This window comes from Colossoma macropomum, unplaced genomic scaffold, assembly GCF_904425465.1.
Source record: "Colossoma macropomum unplaced genomic scaffold, Colossoma_macropomum, whole genome shotgun sequence".
Classification (NCBI taxonomy): Eukaryota; Metazoa; Chordata; class Actinopteri; order Characiformes; family Serrasalmidae; genus Colossoma; species Colossoma macropomum.
In genome coordinates, this window is record NW_023494804.1 from 7,706,696 (window position 1) to 7,733,233 (window position 26,538).

The 26,538-nt window shown below is 42.6% G+C and overlaps 1 protein-coding gene across 2 annotated transcripts in view; it reads right to left on the reverse strand.

The window, feature by feature from the left end:
* msi2a (musashi RNA-binding protein 2a) overlaps positions 1 to 26,538 on the reverse strand; it is a 372,596-nt gene that overhangs the window by 45,144 nt on the left and 300,914 nt on the right. For both annotated transcript variants that reach the window (XM_036595440.1, XM_036595439.1), the window contains exons 9-10: positions 17,171 to 17,285; positions 8,780 to 8,854 (exon numbers count right to left, since the gene is read on the reverse strand). In XM_036595440.1, coding sequence (XP_036451333.1) covers positions 8,780 to 8,854; positions 17,171 to 17,285 — 190 coding nt within the window. The remainder of the gene's footprint in view (positions 1 to 8,779; positions 8,855 to 17,170; positions 17,286 to 26,538) is intronic.

Genomic DNA, 26,538 nt, shown 5'->3' on the forward strand with positions numbered 1-26,538 from the left:
ATTTCACAATAATAGCACTTATAGTTGACTGGGGCACATCGAGCAGGAAAGAAATTTCATAAGCTGACTTGAGGCAAAGTTGGCATCCTGTGACAGTGCCATGCCAAAGTCAGAGTTTTTTTGTACAATCTTTTCTACTGCCAGTGTTTGTCTAGGGAGATTGCATGGCTGAGTGCTTGAGTTTATACACCTAATAGCAATTTCTGGGGCAGAAACAACTGAACTCAATAATTAGGAGGGCTGTCCATATTCTTTTTTGCCATATAGTGTAGCAAGGCATTCTGGCAAGCTACCGTATATTTTATAAGGTAACATTGTTAGCATGTACTACTAGCTAGCTGACATGCAAGCGTAAGGTCATTAGACTTTTAGCTGCTACAATTCAAGTCTGTCCTCAAATCCTGTAATTTATTTTATTTTTTATTAAGTATTTTCTCTACCCATCATAATACAGTTATTCAGTGGGAATCTGGCTTACATTTTCACCATCCCATGGTGAAACTCTCTGCAATACGCCAAAACAAGCCCTGAGGGAGAGTGTTTGAGTGTGTGTGAGGGAGATCAAGATGTGTGTGTGTGACCTCCGTGCCACAGTAAAATGATTCTCGCGGGCTACAGTCCCTGTCTTTTCGCCGTTCGTTCCCCTTTTGTCTCCGCGCTGTTCCTCGCTTCTTGTTTACTGTCAGGGCGGTAAGACAGAGAGAGATAGAGAGATGGAGAGATGGAGGGAGAAAGAGAGAGACAGACGGTGTGCGAGAGAGCGGCGGGGTGATTTAGTGCTGCAGGAGTGTCAGGCGGTGTCTCATAAAGATGAAGGAGGGAGTGAAACTGGCTGGGGACGGGCAGGGATGCTGGGACAGTGAGAGAGAGAGAGAGAGGGAGAGAGAGAGAGAGAGAGAGAGAGAGAGAGAGAGAGAGAAACAGAGAGGGTTGTCCGGCTGATGTATGTGACAGCCTGGATGAGCCAACACAGTCAGCTACAGAATGCACAGAAAGCCTTGTCACCATCACACGCTCTCTGCTGGCCTGTGTGTGTGTGTGTGTGTGTGTATGAAACCAGTTATGACACATTGCATTCATTTAAAAATTATGCATTAGTGCCTAGATACCTCATGAGTTGATGATCAGTTAATTATGAACTAAGAGCTAATAGAGGTCCTATAAACTATCATTATGATAAAGTGTTACTGTCCAGCGTGACATCATTTCATGTTCTGTTTACCAGTTGTGGCACTGCTGCACTCTCAGAAATAAAGGTACTAAACTCTCTCTGGGGCAGTTCCCCTCTTGATACTGGGGCGGTCTCCTCAAGGGTACATCATAGTACCTTTAGTCAAGGAACATAATTGTACCGTAATCCTTTGAAATTATATTTTCTAAGCTGTACTGACTCCACACACCCCGTCTCGTCTCCAGGCTTTTATTATACTGTTCTGTTTTAAAACATTCGGTTATGAAAAGGTACAAATACAAACTTTTCACCTGGAAAAACTTATTTAAGGATCACAGTTGGACCTTAAAACCACTGTTGTACCTTTGAGGGAACATTTACATTGTTTGTACCTTGATAAATGAAGAATGTACCTGCACAGAACAGCTGTCCAAAGAAAAACATGTATCTCCAAAGTAGTAATTTTACAGGAGAAGGCAAAAACACTCATACCTTTCAATGTAAGTTAAGATAAAGATATTTTATTCCAAATGATTTTAGAGCATTTCTATTGGTCCATTCATCATGAAATTTTCACACAACTTAAAGGACAGCATGTTGAAATGATCTAAAATAATAAAAATGGACAAAAATGGAGATACATGGTTTTCTTTGGACAGCGACAAAGCGCATTATATTTTTTCTAGAATGAATGAAATTAAATATTGTGATACACATTATGTTGTGAAAATACCTTTCAATATCTTAATGTTATGTTTTTTTGCAATATCATATTTTGCCACCCTTAATTAATAAGAGTGTCACAATACAGAGTATCATATTGTATCGTTCAGTATGGGCCTCTCAATACACACAGGTATCAAATAGTATATTCAAAAGACAGCAAATTCTTAGTTTTAAACAGATAATATTGCATGAATTATAAAAATTAAATGAGTGAATTTTTGAATGAGGGCAGACCCCCTCTAAAGGACCACATCCTCCTTACCGCAAATTTGAGAAAAAAACACACTCCTTGTAACTGCATATTAGCTTAAGGCTAACATGTTCGCCTTTGGCTATAGTGCTGGAAGCCCTAATAAACTGAAAACAAAACATTAACATAATAAAATTAGGCTGATTTTTAGAGTTATTTTTTGCTGTATTGAAAAATCTACTGAATTGAGACACCACTGGATCGTATCGTTACACCTCCGTAAACTATATATAGTATTAGTATTGAAATCTGCATTAGTAAATTATGAAAGTCATAATAAATCAAACAGGTCTCTTTCATTCTTTGGAAGCTGAGCTCCTAAAGTATATGGGTGGTCCATGAAATGGAGTGCTGCACCCTCATTGACAGGGAACAGAAGGAGCGTCTCCCCACACACACACACACACACACACACACACACACACACACACACACACACACACACTCACACACACACACTCACACACACACGCCTCTCAATCATCCCCCTCAGACGAGGCTTAGAGCGGGCGCTTCGAAACAAAATGAGCTCCACTCCTTTGACCAGAGTCAATCTTTAACCTCCCCCCGCAGCCCAGATTAGCACAAATCCCCCCGAGCAGCAGCCAGCGGCTCCACACACTCTCACCTTCGCTGGGCTACAGCAAGGTCACTGATCGGCCCACCGCGGGGCTACAAACATACACACGCGGTGGCCCTGCGCCTGCGAGAGATAGGGGTCTTATTGGGGCAAAGCCAGGGGGATTAGCCCTGAGACTGAGGCTAACATAGCACTAGCACTGTTCAGCAGGAGCTAGTCTACTGACACTGAACTAAATGCTAACTGTCTGTCTGTCTGCCTGCCTGTCTGTCTTTCTAGGCTTCCAGTAGATACTGAGGGAATGTATAGAACAGATTAACCCTATCGAGCCAAAGTGTCTTGCCAGCGATCCAGTAATGTAAGTCAAATGTATAGCAGAATAACTTCTGATGGTTGAAGAGTCCTACATCGTATGTAGCTGTACAGTGAGAGAATGACAGAGAGAGAGAGAGAGAGAGAGAGAGATAGAGAAAGAGAGAGAGAGAGACAATGAGAGATGTAATTGTACAAAGAAAAAAGGGAGTATGTTTCCCCAGAGGACAACACTTTTCATCTTTTCAAGCTGTTTTAGAGGGAAACAGAACGAGAGTGGCGTGCAGGCCTAATGGAAGCCTAACAGGCATTTAAAAGCAGCAGAGTGGACCGGAGAGGGCTGCTGGGGGCTCGCTGTGTAGCATTAATAAAAGGGCAGGGGGTGGAGCTACCCCACTCATGTTAACACTTCCTGTCTTTACTGACGGTAACCCTTAGTCATGCGAACGCTTAGTGACGCAATGTCCCTGTCGGTAAGTGTGTCCACTCTGCAGCAGTCTTGGTCCCCAGGCAGTTATTTCCAGTCATACAAGACCAGCTCTTATCCACTTGAATGGAAGGAGACCTACAAAACCCTATACTGAGAGCCAAGCTTACCTTATTATTTTAGAAATCACTGACAAACAATTTGTGGTCTTTGGCTCAAATAACACAAAAAGCCATTTTTCGTGGTGTTTTGGTTACTATGAATGTGTCAATTTCTGCCAGGGGGACTTTTACCAACATTGACAACTGTCTCCTCTTATTTAAGGGCGTCATAAATAATATTGAGCATTATATTTCAACAAGCAAACAGTCTTCTCCTCTTACGGTGTCTCTGGAGGATGTTGCTAATGTTAGCCATAGCTATGCTAACACTTGCTGCTAATGTTTACTGATGTTACTGACTAGGCTTAATGTCATGGTGACACTGATGACTGGTCACTAACATTAACCGTAATCATGGTTGCTGACCTTACTAACTCACTCTGGTCATGCTAATGCATGCGGGAAATGCTGATGTTAACCCTACTCTTGCTAATGTTTGCAGATGTTAACATAGCAGTAGTTAATTGCACTGATGTTAACCACATAGTCATACGTTTGCTAACCTTGTAGACAATTACTGTATTCATTCTGACGCATGTTGATGTTACTGATGTTAACTGTAGTCCTGCTAATATTTGCTGACATTGGTACCAGTAACCTTAGTCTTGCTAATGCTTGCTGACATTACTAACATTAACCCTAGTCACGCTAAAGCTTCCTGAGGTTACTGATGTTAAACTTAGCTATATTAACATTTGTGAACAGTAACTCTAGTCATGTTAATATTTGCTGACTTTACCTTAGTCATGCTAATATTTTCCGGTATTACTGACATTAACCCTTGTCATGCTAATGTTTGTTAATGTTACCGACATTTCAGGCTGTTACACACTGAACTTTATCATTTACTGTGATTTATCTGGATGACGGTGAGTTCCAGCACATGAAAAACTGATGATATCTTGAACACTGAACGTGATTTTTTTGGACGGCGTAAAAATGAGACCTTATTTTATCGCTGACTGACATTACTGACATTAACCCCGTAGTCATGCTGCTTGCTGATGTTACTGACGTTCACTGTAGTCATTGAGATGCATGTTACTGATGTTACGCCTGGTCATGCTAATGTTTACTGAAGTTACTGGTGCTAACTCTAGTTATGCTAATGCGTGTTGATGCTAATGACGCTAACTCCATTCAGGCTCATGTCTGCTGACGTTAAAGCCGTTAACCTGAGTCAGTCTCATGCTCGCTGACATTAATGGCGTTAACCTAGTCTCATTTACACCAGGGTTAATGTCAGTAATGTCAGCAAGCCTCCTAGTCCTGCTTCAGCACACTCACTCACACTCTCTCTCATTCGGCTTAGTCACACCAGCACCTTCTCTAGTGCCTTCCAATTCACACTCCTTTATTATCCATCCATCCCACACACACACACACTTCTCCTCAGGCTCTCCCTCCTCCTTTAACCCACTTGTATATAAAATTCTACATTTCGCTTTGCTTTTTAAACGGCTGGGACAGAATGATCGATACGCTGCTCGAGGATTTTTGCCTTTCATGGCTTCTTTACTCTACGCTGCGCTGAAAGAGTTGCCAATTAGCCCTCCTCAGGCAGCTAGACAGACAGACGCTCGGAGAAGAACGAGGCCTTAATTGCTTGGGTCAATCAGCAAACTAAACTGCACATATAGGAGTTTGGTCTGACGCTTCTACTAGAGTTTGCCACAACTTGAAGCACTTCACTGAAAGACTGAAGTGTGAACCAAAATGTTTAGGCCACGTCAGTTAGTGCTGAACTCCTTTTTTCACATTGAGAATACAAGTGCATAGTGCTAGAAGGCTGAATACAACATAACACTTGAGGCATTTTCATGGTACATATGTATCATGATTAGACGTGCGAATATTCAATAATAAGGTAAAGTGTGAAATTCATCTAACTTAATATTGTTATCATTATGTTTGTTGAGGTGTTTTAGCGAGTAGTTTTTCTGAGCACCTTCACAGCTCAGGGTAAAGGTTGCAATGCTACCCTTTCATGCTCTGGAGTATCTATAATACCAATAATAATAATAATATCACCCAGCCGGAAAAAAAGATTCTCAGTCTGGCTGTGTCTGTGCTGGTCGGCTCTAGTCTGCGGATTTTTGGGTCAGTCGGAGTCGACAGTAGGAGAGAGAATCGAGTTGTGTGTGAGGGGCGCAGACTCAGATTATTGGCCTCGTGATCACATTTTAGACCAGTTGGAGTTTATCAAACATGTTTGATTTTTTTTGTCCTGACTCTAAGCGAAATCTGAGAGCGCGAAAGAAGAAAACACAGCAAGTAAACTAAGAAAAGTCTCTCACGTGTGGAGCGAAGCTTTTTAATGAGCTGAATTTAAGGCATGAGCACAATCGAGTTTATGTACATTCAAAAATCACACACTGATCACATTTTAAATCTATGATCTTCAGTTGAACATGTTTACCTGCTGCTTCTTTACTGTGTCAGCGCAAACGGCAGAGAAAATAGCGGCAGCAGCTCCACGTTTGTTTTTGTTTGGGTTTCCTAGTAACGGGGTTGGGGGGCGCGAGAGTCGCGCAAAATCTGTGAGTTCTGTTCGGTTCAGCCACAGCTGAAAAGTTGAGTAGTGTGTGATCTCCAGTATTTCAGTTGCCTCAAAAAATGTACAAAAAACAGTCTGATATTCTTTTCATAATCTGTTAAGACTTTAAAAGTCGTGTAGTGAACCAAAGGCTTAAGAAAAAACAGGAAATCAATTAGGACAGAAATCCCCGCAATGTATAACCACATTACTGCCATTCAATAATCATATTCAGAAAGCTACATGTATTATCTTATACATGTGGTGTTTTTTTCTTAGTACATTATGACTATATCATAAGCCATGGTAAAAGGTTTGGTAAATATTATGCCATTAAATCTTTCAATTTTAGATCAGCACACGCATAATCATTTTTCAGAGGTTTGTGAACAAGTTGAAATAGACAAAACAAACAATTCAGCAATGCTGCAATTTAAAAAAGAATTTTACATGCTTGGAATACTCAGTATTTCCAAGCGAGCATCTGAAAAACACCCTTAAACAATAATATTTACACTTCAGAATTTAGGGGTATTGTTTGTTACTGCAGTTCAAGATACGTCCAGTAGGTGGCAACAATATATTAATAGTCGGGCTGAAGCCCAGCTGCTCACATGCCCTGTATTGCTAGAAAAGCTGTGATTGTTGTTCAAATCAGTCGTATTGCATTTATGAATCAGTATGTAAAGAATTCATTTTAGTTAGTTGCCTTTATTTATTATATTGAGCCATTACATTTGGCTAGTTTGCTGTTTTTTATCATGGAAAGTAGCAGTTCCCTCCTCATCCACTCTCAGAACACACTACAACAAACAGGTTTAAGGCTGTGAGCTTCCCGGGTTTAGCATCGCCTGCATCAGGGACTAGCCATCCTTTGATAAGTATCACTATACCTACTTATTTGGGATATATATGCATTTATCAAACTTGTATTTTCCGCTTATCGTAGCATTTTGCTTATTGCCTGGTAATTTAAAGTGCTCCCTGTTTTAGCTGCAGTGGCTGGAAAGCAGTGCTGTTTGTTGAGCTCTGAGGTGAGATGATGTGGATGCCTAATCTAAACCAGCTATAACTTATTTATTTTTAATATTTTCCCCATATTAACAATCACTGTCAATTTTAAAGGCCTTTGCTGATGACATGTTGTAGTTTAGGCTACAGTGTTTGTGGCTTGCAAAAAAACAAAGCTTCCGAATTCTAAATATCAAATTGAATACCAATGTAATGAACACGTTACTTGAGTATTCAAATTATTTGGGCTGGCTCCAGTGATTTTACGTTGACAAAAATTAAGTATTTAAGAAGAAACAGGAAGACAAAATACAAGCAATCAGTAAAAAATAAGGTAAAAATAAAATACAACGATGTCTTAATGGGCTGCCATCCAAAAAGCTATTAGTTTATGGTTATTGTTGTTTACAGACTCTCTATTTTTTGTGATCCATGCAGTTCAGTGTTCTAGAAGTATAGACCATAATCACACTAACTCAGGAAAGTGTATCGTGACAAAATGTATCACAGAAACATTAATATATCGTTATATCACCCACCCCTAAAGCCGAGGCCACAGAGAGAGCAAACAGCTTTAACTCCAACAGTATTCTTATTGGTATGCTTTCCAACCTCTTGTAGTGCCTATAAATCATTAAGCCTGAACGTGGGAAGGTAAGACCAGTATCAATCAAAATCCTCACATCCATCCTTTACAGCCTCACATACACACACACAGGAGAAAAACCCATTACGGAGATGTGAGCTGCTGTCAGACATTTCCCATTCGAGCTTATCAGCTGGGCCACTGATGTCTGGAGCAGCAAACGGGCGTGTGTAGAAAGGGCTTAAATAAAGCATGAAATCAACAGGCGGGGAGGATGGGTATGTATCTGCCCCGGCATCTCACCCGCTGCCGGACCCCCACTGCTCTTACCTTCACACCACACACACAGATACACACACTCCTAATCTGGGCCTGTTTGGCCAGGCTGCAGCTCCGAGTCAATACACACCGGCCATGGCTGACCAGGCCCGACCATGTCCGAAATGCCAACAGACTATATATATATATATATATATATATATATATCGCTGTTGTTGGAACAAAACCTTGTATCTCCAAAATATATATATATATATATATATATATATATGGTTGGATACACATATCTGTGTAAGTCAGACACCACCACTTATTTATTTATCCATTTTTCAGGAGGTGTTTCTAGATATATAGACATATAAGGCATAAGGAAGGAGAAAGTTTGCATTGGAGTCCTTGTAGTTACTGAATAATAAGCCTTAGTATGTAATATTACTTTATTTTAAGGGGCTAATTGCTGTTTTGACAGGAAATTAAATAAATGATGGTGGTCTCTGACTTTTTCACAGTACTGTATATGTTTTTTTTTTTTCTATTTGTAGGCGTGTCCAAACTTTCGACTGAAACTGTATACATTTACTGTATATATTAAGTCATACGGCCTCATTTGTGCACGGCTGTAACCCAGCCTGAACGAAACACCAGTGAGAAAATGTCACTTAAGTGTGTTCATGAATTTAACAACTGCATGTGTGCATTTATTTGCATTAATATGACATGCTGCCCACTCGCTCACTTACCGGGGAACTGGTAGCTGTAGCTGGGGGCAAATCCAGTGTATCCACGGCCGTACGTCGCAACAATGTTCGGGTAACCTGGGAAACACACAGAGGGGAAAAAGAGCTCAGGTGACCCCTCAGAAGAAGAAAAAACACAACTGCCACTCCATTTATTGTGACTCTACAGGCCTGTAGAGGTAGGAGGGGTAGCGGTCGGGGGAATGGAGGGGGGCAAAAACACCCAGCATGAGCTATTCTTACCACCATTGATCGATTGCCTGCTATTCTGGGCCAGCTAATCAACAGAGAAGAGGGAGGATATGGAGGCGAGAGAGAGAGAGAGAGAGAAAGAGAGAGACAGAGCAAAGTGAGCCAAGTGAGAAAGACAGGAAGTGAAACAGAGAGAGAGAAAGAAAAGGAATGAGTGAGAGATAAATACAGAGAGAAAAAAAATGAAAAAGTAGAGAGTATGAGAGACATAAAGGAAGAAAACAGATAGAGAAAAAGTGAAAAAAAATGAGAGGAAGGAGAGGGAGATAAACAGAAAGAGAAAATAAGAAAGTAGAGTGATAAATAGAAAGAGAAATGAAGACAGGAAAAAAGACAAAAAGAAGAGAGTGGTAGAGACAAAAAGAAAGGGAGAGGAGAGAAAAAGAATAAAAGAGAAAGAGTAAGAAAGTGTGAGAAAGAAAAAAGAAGGGGAGGGAAGGAGAGGGAGATGAAGAAAAAAGGAGAGAGAGAGAGAAAGAGTGCAAAAGAGTAAGAATGACCCAGAGAGAGAGAGAGAGAGAGGAAAAAAGGAAGGCAGAGAGTGACAGACAGAAAGACAGAGAGAGAGAGAGAGACATGAGAGAAAGATAGAGAGAAAAAGGAGGGAGAGAAAAAGCAGTGATAAAAGGAAAAAGAGAAAGAACGAGGGCAACAAAGGGGGTGAGAGCGAGGAAGGGAGAGGGGAAAGAGAGTTAAAGAGAGAAAATGGGAGAGAGAAGGAATGAGAAAGCGGAAAAGGAGAGAAAGAGTTAAAGAGAAAGAGACAGAATAGAAAAGAATGAAAAAGCAACAGGAAGAGGAAAGGGAGAGCTAGAGAGAGAGAGGGAGAGGAAAGAGAATGAATAGGAGAGAGACTGAGAAACAGAGGGAGGGGAGAGAAAGAAAAGGAGTTAAAGAGAGAATGAGAGGAGAGAGAGAAAACAGGTAAGAGAAGGAATGAAAGAAAGACAGTGAGAGGGAGAGGAGAGAAAGAAAGTTGAGGAGAAAGAGTGAGAGGAGGAGAGGGGAGACAGAATAGGAAAGAGAGAAAGACTGAGAGGGACAGAAGAGAAAGAAAAAGAGAAAGTGAGGAGGAGAGGAGAGAGAATAAAGAATATAGAATGAGAGAAAGACAGCAAGAGGGACAGAAGAGAAAGAAAGAAAGTTAAAGAGAGAAAGTGAGAGGAGAGAGAACAGGAAAGAAAGGAGAGAAAGACAGCAAGAGGGACAGGAGAGAAAGAAAGTTGAGAGAGTGAAAGGAGGAGAGGAGAGAGAAAGAAGAGGAAAGAAAGAAGGAGAGAAAGTTAAAAAGAGAGTGAGAGAAGGAGAAGAGATAGAAAGAATAGGAAAGAGAAAAAGAGAGAACGAGAGGGAGAGAGAGAGAGAGGGAGATACATTGCCAGAGAGAGAGGAAACACTCAGTTATCCATATTGGCTCAGACAACTACACCATTATGAGCTTCAGCTCCTCCAAATGAAAATGAATATTACGACGGTATGTTTGCAAGCAAACGCAGAAAAGCTTAAATCAGAATGCGTCATGAGGGAATTTCTCTGCCATCTGCTCTCCTTCACTGGAGCCGCCAAGAGACACGCCGCACTGTTTTTGTTGATACTCTAGCAAATAAGTTATTCTTGGCCTTTTTTTTATATATTTTTTTTATTTACATGCTTTATTGATTTTGTTGTCCAAAAGGAAGTGGAAAAAAAAGAGAAAAGCTTGAAAAAGCTCACACGCCAAGCAGTGAGTGAGCAAGCATGGAGGAAGCGTGGTAAATAAAATCTGGCAGACGGGCCTGTAAAAAACACGGCGCTTCATAAACACGGCGCAGCCTCGCTGACGCTTTGAATATGTACAGTGGCAGGCATTCATATTCATGGAGCCACTCACACAGGCGTACACACAGCTCACGGCTGGGGCTTTAAAGAACCTGCAGGGATGAAATGGCTCACACTGTAATAGAGAGATCCTCCTCGTACAGCACAGGAAGGGGGCGGAGCTAAGCGGTGGTTCTGTTAATGCTTGCGATGACTGCAGTTTCTATAGGTTTGTATTAGTAACTGTACTGAAATCAGAATTCACCCCTCGCACTGGTCACAACATTTGCCAAACAAGATGAACAAGAAGCACATGATGAAAAGTTTGGAATCACTGTTTTCCACATAAAAAGGTGCCAACTGGTTGACCACCTCCTTGTTTCTACACTCATTGTCCATTTTATCAGCTCCACTTACTATATAGGTGCACTTTGTAATTCTACAGTTACAGACTGTAGTCCATCTGTTTCTCTGATACTTTGTTAGCCCCCTTTTACCCTGTTCTTCAGTGGTCAGGACCCCCATGGATCCTCACAGAGCAGGTATTTGGGTGGTGGATCATTCTCAGCACTGCAGTAACACTGATGTGGTGGTGGTGTGTTAGTGTGTGTTGTGCTGGTGTGAGTGGATCAGACACAGCAGTGCTGCTGGAGTTTTTTAAACACCTCAGTGTCACTGCTGGACTGAGAACCAAAAATATCCAGCCAACAGCGTCCTGTGGGCAGCGTCCTGTGACCACTGATGAAGGGCTAGAGGATGACCAACACAAACTGTGCACCAACGGATGAGCTACTGTCTCGGACTTTACATCCACAAGGTGGACTGACAAGGTAGGAGTGCCTAATAGAGTTAAGAACTCCAGCAGCACTGCTGTGTCTGATCCACTCATACCAGCACAACACACACTAACACACCACCACCACCACTATAGAGTCATTGCAGTGCTGAGAATGATCCATCACTGTAAAAACCAGCACGAGGGAGCAGTCATGGCCAGTCGGAAGCGTCCAGTGAAAAACTTGCTAAGCCGTGCTGACTGTGTGTGCTTCTTGGCCTCAGGCTACATCCACTGACATTTCGGCACGCAGCTCTGGCTAAAACGTGTCGCCCCCAAAGAGCAGCAGAAGCGATGATGGCTGCGGGTGTGGCTGCGCTAACCTGCTAAGACAACGCTATCTGCATAAGCCACAGTAGATCAGTGCTAATAGGCCTCGGAGGGGTTGGGGGGGCGAGGGAGAGCCTGTCCTGCATGTTTAAACCCTCTACTGTGGAGCTGCCCTTTCAGGATCGGTCTCCTCTAATCACAGCCCAGCCACAATCATTAGAAAATAAATCGCAAAACTGGTCTCGGGTCAGCGGAAGAGAGTTTTAGCGACAGCATTAGCAGAAAGGGCAGACTGGTCGACCCTCGGTTACGGAGTGACTCGTCCAATCTTGAGGCAGACAAGCTGAGCCGACATGTTCGTCTGGCGAATGAATATCAAACTCCAGTTTGTTGCCCATGACAAAGTTCAATTTAATCCCAGAGTGGGCCGGGAGAAGCTGCTCACTGGGGGCTTACGAGGTGGGAGGCAAGGATGGAGAGAGAGGAAAAGTGAAGGAATGGAAAAGACTCTGAGCCTTCTCTCCAGGCCACTTTATTAGAAACCTCTACCCTTGTAGCTCCACCTTGCTGGTGTACAGTTAGAGACTGTAGCCCATCTGATCTGACTGATTCGCATTAGTGATCCAGTGGTCAGTTTGTGACCACATATTTACTGTTGGCTGAATATTTTTGGGTGGTGGTCCACTCTCAACCTAGCAGCGACACCGATGTGTGTAAAAACCCCAGTGACATCTCTGTGTCTAATACACTCATACCAGCACCACGCACACTACCCTGCCATTACTGCATCAGCATCGCTGCTGTGCTGAGAATGCTCCACCACGCAAATAACATCTGGTCAATAGCAGCTTCGTGGTCAGCAACTGACCAATACTGAATGACAGTTTGTACACAATGGGCTACAGATGGGGTACAGCTTGTAACTGTACACATATATAGCGGACCTACAGTACTGTGCAACAGTCAGAGACCACCCTTTTCCAGTCAACACAACCATTAAGTACAGTTTATGTATCTGAGAACATAAACTGCGAATAGCTGACTTCAGCTTCATATCACTCAAGAATTAGCGGTGGGCGATAATAAATAATTGCCCCCCTCTTTGAAGCCATATGATGCCCTAAATGTAACTAAAGCCCAGCAGTGAGGAGCTGAACTTTACCCTCCTCTGCTATCACTGCAGACTGGCAGGGTCGCCTACAGAGCAGCACTAGTAGCTGTTAATGAAGTAATGTTCTTTATTTGAGGGTCCCATTTCATAGAGGAAGATTTCAACCACTACCTCTTGTAACTCAGTCCCAAGGGGCAAGGAGACACTCGAAAACAAGGGGTAGGGGTAAAAATAAGAAATGGGATTGGGCCTAAGTTAAAGGAAAATAAGTGAAAAAACAAGAGATTAAAGATTTAAAGAAAAGGGGACTCCTAACAACCACCTGCAATACCTGGTAGACGCCAAAACTATCACTAAATCTTTAATCTTTCAGATCTGAAAAATCCACAGGTGTTTCTGTCCATCCTTCTACGGTGAGAAGACAACTCAGTGGTCTGAAAGGATGTGTAGCTGTCAAGAACCTCTTACTGAGAAAAGGAAAGACATTAAAGAAGAACATTTGCACTAAAATATTAAACCTGGACATCTTAGATGTGGTTTAAGCATTTATGGACTGATTACTACATTTGTAATTTGGTTTATTTGGATTGTGAGAACAGAAAATCCAACCAACTTCTAAGACTGAACTTTGGAGGTCTGGAAAAATATTCCTGCAGATTTCTTTGAAAAGCTGAAAGCAAGAATGGAAACTGTGATTAAGGTAAAGAGTGGACACACTAAATACTGAATAAAATTATAGTTAGTTGTTGAGGCTTCTGTGTAATTCTTGTGCTAAATATGTTTTCTGCTTTGTTTCCTGACTCTTAAAAATGAATGAGTTGTACTTAATGGCTGTTTTGACTAAAAATTAATAAATAAATAAAGAAAGGGTGGTCACTGACTTTTGCACAGTAGGCAGGTGTTTCTAATGAAGTGGACAGTGAGAGTAAAGAGAAGCATGGAGCATCCTAGCTTTCAAAGTATGAAAGCACTGTGAAAGCATTTAAAAATGAGCAGAGAAGGAGGATCTCAGTAGCGTGAGAGACAGAAAAGGAGAGAGAGAGAGAGACATTCAGGTAGACATGAGAGAAAGGCAAAGTAGAAGGGATGTCAAGAACACATTGTAATCCCCCCAGCAGCCCCCTTCCCTGGTGCATGGTGGGTAAATAAATCCTGTCACAGTCATTGGCTGCTGCTGTTGCTGCTGTCTGGCCCTCCTCTTCCTCGCGTTATTAATATGCATGCTAATGCACCTATTTTATGGCTCAACAGTTCTGATTCACTTTAAAATCAATTATCCATCTGGTACACCCATACTTTGCACCAGCTCAAATGTGTATTAATTTCGGCAAACATACATGCGGCACAACACAATAAAGATAAATGGCTCGATTAGGAGTGGTAAACAAAGGAGCTGGGGAGGGAGTTTTAATGAGATCAGGCATGGAAGGAAACCTACAGTTCCTTAAATAATGAGCCCTGATCTTCAGCTGCCTTTTTTTTCCCCTCCCTTTTTTTTCTTCAAATGCAAATTATACTAAGTTATGTCGCGCTGTCCTGCGTTTTCCAATTTCATTTAGATAAGAGCGAGTGTGGATAAGTCTGGAGTTAATATTTTCACATGAGCACTCCACAGACTCTCTCTCTCCTTCTCTCCCCAGCTCTCTCTCTCTCTCTTGCTCTTCCACAGCTGAGCGTTGATCCATAAGAACTTCTGAAAAGTTCACGCGGCTTGTTAAAAGTTCAATCTGACCAGACTGCCATTTACATACTGCTGCTAGCGCGCCGCTCCCTCTGAAGGATATTAATCCGGCCCCCGTTCATTTTAGGGTCACCTCCTCTGTGTGGCTAGCGAGTGAACTCGGCAGTGGGCGTTCGTCTGGGTATGCAGATGTGTGCACGCGTGGTAGGGATGGGGATGATGAAGTGGAGGCCTCGGTCGCGGCTCTGAAGCTGCTAGCGGCTCCTGAGATTCTGCGGCGCTGTCATTAGCCAGAGCAGAGGTCAGGCAGATGGACTGGTGAACCCCTAATAGAACATTACCCCAATTTTCCTCTTCATTTGCGCCGGTAATGCGGACGGCACTCGGCCGGGCGCGAGGCCAGAGGCGACTGGTCCGCCTCACTGGGCTCGCTTCCATATGAGATGACCCGATTCTGAGGGCTAACCAATGGTTAAAGAGCCCAAAGTGTCAAACAGCCAGTCAGGTGGGACCTCGAATGTCATACAGCCAATCAGCATCTCATTCTGTGTTTGAGATCTCTTCTGAACAGGGGCGTCATGCAAACAAAATTTGTGCCCCCCAGGGACCTAGCTAGCTATTAGCTCCTTTTATAGGACACTAAGTTATATACGATAAATATTCATAGATCTTTAGATTAAATTAGTGGTACAAAACATAAAACAGTATAATTTTTCACCTGAGTGTCACTGTACCTTATTGCAGAGGTTGTGTGAGATGTCCATAGGAAACAGTAGAGCTGCATTTGCCATAGCAACATATTTTAACAGCCATCAGACTGGTGTTTCTCAAGATTCACCCTGACCACTTTTGTATCATAAAAGCAACGTTTTTTTTTTTAAGATTTCTGCATAATTACATCATTGATATGTAATCAGAGTCATTCAGAGTGGTTTGGTGTGAAATACTCTTGTTCTAGAGAAACTAATCGAGTCTGAATTGTTCACAGCTTAATAAACGTCCACCTCTAAAAGCTCCCACACAGAAAGTTATTACATGAAATGGTTATGAATTCACTCCTTAATGACTGAGACATTGTATTATGATAGTTTTGCAACCAGGTTTTGCTTAAAACATATTTTGTTTTGATTTTTTTGTAATTTGCCAGTATTTGCCATCATCAACATTCCATATAAAACTCAGGAGGCATGTGTGGGCTTACTGGTGATTTTGGATTGTAAGTAAAGTGGCTGTGTTTGTGTTGCAGACTTTGTGACCCCTGGTTCCTATCACCACCACTTTCACATTAAAATTTCATATCAAAGTGGGGGAGCAGTGCACTGCGAGAGGGAGTGGCGTCTGTCTTCAGTTACTCTTCCTGTCTGATGTCTGATCTCTTTTTTTGCACGATAGGAAGATAGGAAGTGGAGAGATTTCACACATTTTTTCTTTCAGGCCACATTAAAATGCAGTTCATTAAGCAATTTATTTACATATTACTGATTGCTGGGCTACTTAATGCCAGCCCAAAGTTGATTTTTGGTCAAGCTCAGTAAAGGCTATTTAAAAGCTCATCAGAGAGCAGTGGTACTGACCGAGCACCAATGATGTGGCACAGCTGCAAGAAGCAGATTTGCTTATAGAGTGTGTGAGATCTTCATTCATACTAGGCCCGATGATAAAATGATAGCAATAATTATTGAAATCAAGCTCTTTTTTGATATTGATAATGCATATTTGAAGCATTCTTTGATAAAATTATTAATCAAGCAGAAAAGGCTCAAACTTTGATTTATATTACTGTACACTAGGTGGCTTTTACTTGCCAGGGAGGGAAAAGAAGTCTAGCCATTCACTCATGACACCATAAACCAGCAGCTAAGCAGCTATTGTCAATGTTGAAATTATGGAGAGTTTGAAGTCTCAGAGCAAGAATGGCATAGAGGCAAGAAAACGGCACATACCCTTATCAATGTTGAATTGGATAGTTATTTCTTGATTATATTCTCAATTTTCTCAATTAAATATCATATCGCTGTTGTTGGAACAAAACCTTGTATCTCCAAAATGGTAACTTTACAGGGGAAGGAAAAAACCTTATTTACTTTTAATGTAAGCCAGTGGAACCAGACTTTTTTCCAATTTTGGGTCATTTCTTTTAGGCCACCCTTGATGACATTTACACACAATGTAAAGGGAAACAGGCATTTTCAAATGATGTCAAAAACTGAAAAACGATACAAGGTTTTGTCCTGACAGCAGCGATATGCTAAAGAAATATATATTGTGTGAACACGTTTCAGCCATATCACTTAGCTCTACTCTAATACTGCTTAATATTATTAACACTGCTGCTCTCTGCTCCACATCTGCTCTCAACACTCTATTACACTAATATTTTACCACCGAACACGGTCCAGGCGTAGTCAGCGTAAGAGTGTGTGATGCCGTGGGTGTTTCTTAACTCACTCAGCATGCCCATCCCCAGCATGAAGGCGTCCATGGTGTAGGGGAGACCCCTGGCCCGGCCCCGCGTCCCAGGGGGGAACATCACCTCCTTCGGCTGGGCCTTCTTACACTCTACCTGTGGACACAGACAGAGAAAAGCCATCAGCAGCAGAATAAACATGTTTACCTGCCATCAGAATCGAGCGTTTATGGAGTTTGTTGACAGTCCTGCTCTATGACCCAGATGACACATGGCCCAAAACTGAAATTCATTAAAAGACTCTTCTTTACAGCGGTAGTGATAGGAAGCATGTCTACAACACAAATATAGGCATTTTATTTATGATCTAAAATGACCAGTGGACCTACATGTGAGTTTTCTATGTGTAATGTTGATGATGCTAAAATAGTGGTGAATCAAAAAATTATGTTTTCTTTGACGACTGTTTTGCTTTACAACGGCCTGCATGTACCTCTCCATCATTGGTTGATTAAAAAAAACTTTTTAGACCAAAAGCCAATATTAAAACTATTGCAAAACAATACTTCTGGCATCAGGCAGTGTATTCATAACCATTTCATATAATACCTTAAGCTTTTAAAGGCTTTAAAAGTTTCAGACGTCTGGTTCCTATCACCACCACTGGAAACAAATCTGAAAGTGCCCCCCAGGTACTCAGCTAGCTAGTAGCACCTTTTTTATAGAAAATTCATTATATTTGATAAATATTCATATGCTTTCACAGTATACCAATGCTTTAGATTAAATTAGGCGTTTCGGACGTGTTTCTCAAGATTCACCCTGACCACTTGTGATTTTGTACCAACAAAGTAACGTTGTTTTTCCAAATTTCCGCGTAATTAAATCATTGAGATGTAAACAAAGTCATTCAGAGTGGTTTGGTGTGAAGTGCTCTGCTCTAGATTACTAAGTCAGAATTGTTCACAGTGGTGGTGATAGGAACCAAACGTCCACCTTTTAAATGCTCACAGAAAGCTATTACATGAAATGGTTACGAATATGCTTCTTAGTGACTGAGACATTGTTGCTTTAAAAGCTTCAGACGTCTGGTTCCCTATCACCACCACTGTGCACAATTCTGACTCTCTATGTTTCTCTAGAACAGAGCATTTCACACCAAACCACTCTGAAAGATTCTGCTATCTGTTACGATTGAAGTACGCAGACATTTTGGAAAACCGGTGGCATTGCCCTTTAAAGACCTAGCAGACAGCCAACAAGCTGGCCCAGTTTCTTTTTCAGCACTGTAAGTGCTCTTCAGGACGCTGCAGACACTTCCTCAGGTCTGTGCTGTTTTATTTAAAGCACTTTGCTTCTTCTGAAACAGACCTGAGATCTCCACTCTGTGCCTCTCACTCTCTCTCTTTCTCTCTCTGCTGGACAGTAACATCCTGAACCCCCCTCCCCCACTGTTTCTGACTGACATGCTTGATCTATGTGTATGTGTGGAGGCTCTAAGCGGTCCACCAGCAGACAGCAGACACACTGTCATGGAGGAATAGGAGGAGGGCGTCTTCGCTCTTTGTGTATGTGTGAGCTGGAATACGGTGCTGTGCAAAAGTCACTTATTTCATTTCCAGTCGAAAGTACAAGTTATTCATTTTTCAGTATCAGGAATAGAAGCAGAAAACATGTATTTAATAGAAAATTACACAGAAGCCTCAACAACTGCACAGATGTTCCAGCGTTTACTGTGTCCACTCTTTACCTTTATTACAGCTTCCATTCTTTTCATGAGACTCAACTCAGCTTTTCAAAGAAATCTGCAGCCACACCTTCAAAGTTCAGTCTTAGAAGTTGGTTGCATTTTCTGCTTCTCGCAATCCAAGTAACCCAAACGCATTCAGTAATGTTGAGGTCTGGACTCTGGGGTGGTCAGTCTTCAGACTTACAGCACTCAGTTGTCTTCTCATGGTGCAAGGATGGACTGTGTATGTTTTCCGATCTGAAGCAGCTTGATTTTCTCCTCTCTCTCAGAGATGAAGGCTATAAGTGCTGTTTATCTGATGGCGACAGTTTTGTCTATCAGGTCTTGCAGGTGGTTGTTAGGAGTCACATTTTCTCTGTTTTAATCATTTTTTCAACTTCAGTTTTGGAAACTCATTTTACTTTGACTTTCCTCTCTATTGTATGATATGCTTATGTAAGATGATCTTATGGAATCTCAGATATATCTCTAAAATAGCTTATTTGTACATAAAGACTTTTTTGACAGGATCTTAAATAAATGAAGGCTGGTCTATTGCACTGTACAGCGTTTCTTCCAATGAAAGGAGCAAAATGCATGTGTGACACATACATACATAGAAAAAGCAACTTCATTGACATACACAGCATGCATACACCTGCTCTCACGTTCAGCCAAAGAAACACACACACACGCACACACACACACACACACACACACACACACACACACACACACGCACACACACACAGGAGTCTCATCCATCCTTCGGAGTGGAGCAGCTGGGGTAAACAGAGCAGGACCTGTGTGGGAGGGGGATCAGAGCAGAAATAACATTCCTTTCTGACAACCAACCAAAGGTGTGTGTGTGTTTAAGAGTGTGTGTATGAGAGTATTTGTGTGTGTGTGCATGTGTGTGTGTGTGTGGGGGGGGGCTCCTGACAGGAGCGCGCTCTTTGCTAGGCCGAGCTTGTATTCGCACTCTGCTGAATCTGTCTGCTCCAGCCCCGCTCTGCTGGGCTCGGCCGTGCGGTGATCGGCTCGTCAGCCTGCTGCCCCAGGCCTGTCCATCTGTGTATCTGTCTGCTGCTGCCCACACTGACTATCTCCCTCTCTCTCTCACTCCAGTCCATGTCTCTCTCGCTCTCATTCTTCTATCTACCTTTTTCTTGCTCTCTCTCCTCTCTTTCTCCTCTCTTATCTCTACTCTTTTGCTCTCCCTCCCTTTCTACCTCTCTATCTCTCCTCTCTCTCCTTTCCCTCTCCTCTCTTTCTCCCTCCCTTCCTCTCTCTTTCTTCATGTTGCCTCCTTCTCTGTTTCTCTCTTTTTCCCTTCTCTCTCTTTATTTCCTTTTCTCTCTGTCTATATCCACTCTCTATCGCTCTGTCCCTCCTCTTTCCTCCCTCGTCTCTCACTCCCTCTCCCTCCTTTCTCTTTTCCTTTCCTTTCGCTCTCTCTCCTTGTCTTTCCTCTCCCTCTCTTTTTCTCTTATTTGTCCCTCACTCTCTCTCCCTCTTTCCTTTCTCTCTCTCTCCCTTTGTCTTTCCTCTCTCTCTCTCCCTTTTCCTCCCTCCTCTCTTTCCTTTCTCTCTCTTTCTCTCTCTCCCTGCCTCTTTCATCTCTCTCTCCCCCTTCACCCCCTATTGTAATTCATATGTCATCTCTGTTTGAATGTCAGACAGACTCTGTACACTGCGGCCGAGACAGTTGTTGGAGGAAAACACACACACACCCACACACACACACACCCCCCCACACACACACCCACACACACACACACCCCCCCCACACACACACCCACACACACACACACACCCCCCCACACACACACCCACACGCGTACGCGGCTCTCCTGCTGACACTCATCACACCAGTGCGCGCAGCATTCTCCCAGACAATCAGGGAAATATTTTTAGTCTCGACTGCAGCAGAAGAGGAGTGGAGAAGAAAGAGACGCACATGTAGAGACAGAAGGGTGCATATGTTCACTTAGCAGGCCGGATTTAACACGCGGCTCAGCAACATGCTGAATGTAGAGCAGCTCAACAGACTCATCTCATCCTCACAGTAATGATATCTCTGTCAGCGGACGCCCGGCGTCGTCAGGGAACTCTCTGCTTGACAGGTGGCAACTCAAGCCACACACACGCGCACACACACACACACACACAGGCTGCTTTCTGAGACTGTGCTCCTCCTGGGCATCGTTTGGCCGAATCTTTTCCATTTAAGCCTCCAGCTCTCTCTCTTTCTCTCTCTCTCTCTCTCTCTCACTCGCTCGCTGTCTTCAGAACGACAGGCGTTTGCAGAGTGCTGTGATTTTTCTAGCAGCTCTGAGAGAAGCTCTATGTGTGTGTTTTGTGGGTTTGTTTTTATACATATTCAGGACCTCTGCAAGAAAACAGGGCTGACCTGCACAACCCATAAAATGGGCCATATTATTATTATATATAGGTAATTACATGTATAATGAATACATATAGGGCATATTATTACATATTGCTGCTTACATATCTATATATATGTATATATAAAAGGAGCATATTTACATAACACACACACACACACACACACATTTTCCGTTAAACTACCAAACTGTTTAGTCTGTTGTGCTACGGATGCTACCAGATAGCCTGAGCTAACAGTTTGACAGACATAGCCACAATAACTAGGGGAGGCAGGACTTTACATTCCATTACATTCCTCTCTTTATTACACTTTGCCTCCTTGCTCCCAAACCTTCACACTAGGGGCCGGATTACACTCCAGCACAGACACAGGGCATAATGTGCCTCAATGCTACTGCAATAAACATCCACAATGCACCTGTATTTAATATCTGAAGGAAAAAAATTAGAAAACATTTGACAGAAAATTACACAGAAGCCTCAACAACTACATATAATAATCCATATCTAGTCTTTCCGCACTTTACCTTTACTACAGCTTCCATTCTCCTCGAGAAATTTGCTTTCAGTATTTTTACACACCTTCAAAGTTCAGTCTTAGAAGTTGCATTTTCTGCTTCTCAGTAATCCCAACAAATTTAGACTCATCAGTCCATGAAGCCCTTCTCCACACACGTACATGAGAAAGAAAGGTGCGAGGCAGCTAAGGTGTGCCTGTGAATGTTAGGGTCTCTTCGAAGGGGAACATAACATCAGTGGTCAGCTTTTGGTGGGGAGGTCGCAGCTTCAACTCAGTTAAAGTGGCAGGAGGTGCACAAAAGCAAAGAATGGACAAAGTAAATGCCGATAGATTTGATATACTTAGTGCCCAGGGCTTCTGTGTAATTTTCTGCTAAATATATGTTTCCTGGTTTTTTCTGACACTGGAAAATGAATAAGTTGTACTTAATGGCCATTTTGACAGGAAATGAAATAAATTAAGGGTGGTCTCTGACTTTTGCACAGGAATGTACAATACATATGGGACATATATATGACCTCAGGTTCTAATACTGCATTAAAACGAACCTGTGTGTGTGAGGCTGCTGACCTCAGGCAGCCTGGGAGGACGTTTCCAACCCGAGTGGGTGGACAGGTGCTGCCGCAAACAGGAAATTTCAACTGTGGTCTTTAAGTCCAGATTGGTTCCCTATAAATCGATGGAGATAATTCACGTCCTTGCCAGAGTGCACTTTTCCGTAGAGCCGCTCTGGGCGGGAAAAGGGGAGAGAAGACTGGGTCTGTGTATTAAGCCAGCAGGGCACTGCAGTCAATAACCATCCTGCAGCGTCCCAGTGTGCCACCCAGCTGCTGTCAGCTCTACAGCCAATGCCCATCCAACACACACACACACACACACACGGGGGGGTGTGAGGGGTACAGGCAGGTTTGTTATTCCTGTGGTGAGAGGTTACAAATGAGCCTCTGGATGGGCAGCGAGTAGGAGAGGACCATGGAGAGTGTGTGTGTGTGTGTGTGTGTGTGTGTGTGTGAATGAGGCTGTCCCACCATGTCCAGTGTAACTTCATATGTGGAGATATAAGCTCTATGGTAGGACAATAAACATGGGCTTCATAACTTTCTTACAGACCCCTCCGTTCACGTTAATGAGACCCCAGTTACATTCTTGTCTTTTTTACCTCGCACCCACCCTCCCAAACTTCATACACCCCAAAAAAATAAATTGTTGTATGAATTCAATTTAATTGCACCACACATTTCCATTCAATCAATCAGAGTAGAGTCAGTTTACATTGATCTTATTACTTCAACAAAAGGTCCAATTATTAATTGAAAAAAAAATGAAAACATTCAGTGCAATTTATTGGGATTTCATTGGAATCAAATTCTCTCTAGATCAATGTAAACAGCTTCAATTCACAGAAATCATTTTTGGTAACACTTTATTTGGATAGTCCAGTTTAGATGCTTTGTAGATACTTAATGTACTTTCAAGTTACATTCAATTAAATATCTACTAAATTGACCATAATTTTCTTTAGCTCTAAACCTGCTCTAATCCTAACCCTAACCTTAACTTCAACCCAAAGCCTGGACCTGAATATTTGACTATTCGTATATTCGTTCGTTGGGCAGGTATTCGCTACATGTGGGCTAACAAAAAAGGCGAACTGCAAAATTCTGTAACGTTCGTGGTTCTCGGGAGAAACTTGGACGAAACAGCCAAGAAGAAACAGCCTCTCCAGCGCTAACAGCTAAAAACATGGCCCTCTTCTGTATTCCGGAAAATCCCACCATCTGTAGTTAGGCTCTTCAGCATAAAAGTCCTTGTATGAATGAACCTGAAACAGCCCAACATAAACATTTCCTCTCTTTAAAAAACTGAACTACTAACAAGGCGGCCTGGCGACTCCACAACACATTTTGTCAGGACATTTTTGTAATGTAGTTATGTTATAACTGAGGTTTGGGGGGAGGAACATTACTGAAACCCCTCATTCTCCTACTCCGCCCTATAAATTCACATGCTCACCTTTCGTTCCTGTGACGAAGTGTTCACAATCCACACTGCCACTCCATCTCCTCCCTGTTCCTCAGTCCTACATCAGTCCTACTACAGCTGTGAGGGGGGTCTGGCCTTATAGCTACAGGCAGAAACTGCCCAGAACTCCAGCCCAAGTTCTCCCCGCTTCCTCACTCAGTCTTCCCTCATACTACCACCACCATGCTGAAGGCATGGTCTGAACTCACAAACTGTATTTATACACTGTTAGAAATAAAGGTGCTGTGCTGTACCTTTTTCATTCAAGGTACGAACAATGTAAATGTTCCCTCAAAGGTACAACAGTGGTTTTAAGGTCCAATTGTGCACCTTAAATAGGTTTTTCCAGGTGTAAAGTACATATTTATTCCTTTTCATGACCGAATGTTTTAAAACAGAACAATAAAATAAAAGCCTGGAGATGAGGCAGGAGACAGGAGTCAATACAACTTAGAAAACATAATTTCAAAGGCTTATGGTACAATTATGTTCCCTGACTAAAGGTACTGAGATGTACCCTTGAGGGTCCCACCCCAGTGACAAGAAGGGCACTGCCCCCGTGACAGTTTACTACCTTTATTTCTGAGAGTGCACTTTTTAATTGCATTGTTAAAATGTGGAAATATACACCATCTTAGCTTGGGCGCCAGCTTTCAACATGCTCTGTTGATTACTGCCGAAGCCCTGGAGCCCAAAAATTGGTATTCGGGAAAGCCCTACCAAATACTGAGATAAATTCATTATTAATTAATTCACATTATTTATTATTATTTGGTTATTGAGGCATCTGTGTAAATTTCTGGTGCTGACGAAGGTGTTCAATTGCGCACACATAGCTTGTATAGAAAAGCTCCATAGAAAAGCACTGACCAATTGAGTGGGATGCTCTGCAGGCATAAGGTCACCATGTCCGATGCCAAGCATGGGCAAGAGGGGTATAAAGCCCCCCAGCAATGGGCTGTGGATCAGTGGAACTGTGTTTTCTGGAGTGACGGAGCTCCATCTGATATCTTTGTGATGAGTTTGAGAACTGATCATCCAACATCAGTACCTGACCTCACTAATACTCAATCATATCCTCACAGCAATGTTCCAATATCTAGTGTAAAGCCTTCTGAGAAGAGTAGAGGCTGTTACTGCAGCAGAGGAAGAACAAACTCCCTATTAATACTCTAGATTACTAAAGAAATGCTGGACAGGCAGGTGTACTTTAGACACAGGTCTAAACACAGCATTTCTGACTGACCACATCACTTCTGTTACTGCAGGCTGACCCTGATTAGCTGGACAGTAGCCCTGTCAGAGTCTCTGCTGCACCCACTGTACACATTAACTACACATTACTGACACAGAGAGAGACAGAGAGAGAGGGAGAGAGAGAGAGAGAGAGAGAGAGAGAGAGAAATGGAAAGAGAGAGAGAGAATAAAAAAGGACAGAAAGAAAGTGAATGAGGAGAGAGACAGAGACAGACAAATTGAAAGAGAGAGAGTGATGAGAAGAGGACCAACAGAAAGAGTGAATAAGGAAAGAGAGAGAGAGAGAGAGAGTGAATGAAGAGAGACAGACAAATAGAGAGAGAGTAAATGAGGACAATAGACACAGACAGAGAGACAAAGAAGGAGACAGAAATGGGGAGAGAGAGGAATAGAATAAAAAAGGATAGTTAATGAGGAAAGAAAGACAGACAGACAAACAGAGAGAATGGAGAGAAAGAGAGAATAAAGACAGTAAATGAGAGAGCGCAAGGACAGAAGCAGAGAAAGAGAGTGAATGAGGAGAGAAACAGAGAGACTCGAGGAGAGAGAGAGAGAGAGAGAGAATCAGGAGAGAGAGTAAGTAGAGAGAATGAGGAGAGAGAGAGAGGGCGAGAGATACTGGAAATTGAGAGAGAAAAATGAGGAGAGAAAGAATGAGGAGAGAGAGAAAGGAGAGAGGAGAGAGACAGAGAGAGGGAGAGATAGAGAGAGAGAGAATGAGGAGAGAGAGAGGTGAGAGAGAATCGGAGAGAGAGAGAGAATCAGGAGAGAGAGTAAGTAGAGATAGAGAGAGAGAGAGAGAGAGAGAGAGGGCGAGAGATACTGGAAATTGAGAGAGAAGAATGAGGAGAGAAAGAATGAGGAGAGAGAGAGAGGGAGAGAGAATGAGGGGAGAGAGAAAGGAGAGAGAGGAGAGAGACAGAGAGAGGGAGAGAGAGAGACAATGAGGAGAGAAAGAGAGAATCAGGGGAGAGAGAGAGAGAGAGAGAGAGAGAATCAGGGGAGAGAGAGAGAGAGAGGGTGAGGAGAGAGTGATATATGGACATACATCAGTGATAGTTACTGTAACACTGTCAGTTTTTGGTTTTTCGGACATTCTGTTGTGCAGCATGTCAGTTTCATCCCACTTAATGCAGGAAGGCAAACACCCTTCCAGGCATTTCTGCCAAAAGATAACATCACACACACACACACACACACACACACACACACACACACACACATACACACACACAGCGGCATTGTACGTATGTGCAATTACATAGCAGCGCACTGAGCACACAATGACTCGGCTCTCAAAGGAGAGAGCACATAATTCCAGGCATAAAAGAGTCTTCGGATGAATGGAATTAAATGAAACCTATAGAAAAGAGGTAGGCGGCATTATTAGCACACATCAGCTCAGCACAGTCAGTGGGAAGGCTCCGAATACATTATCTGCTCCGGCACAGCGTGTGTACAACCCTGCCAAG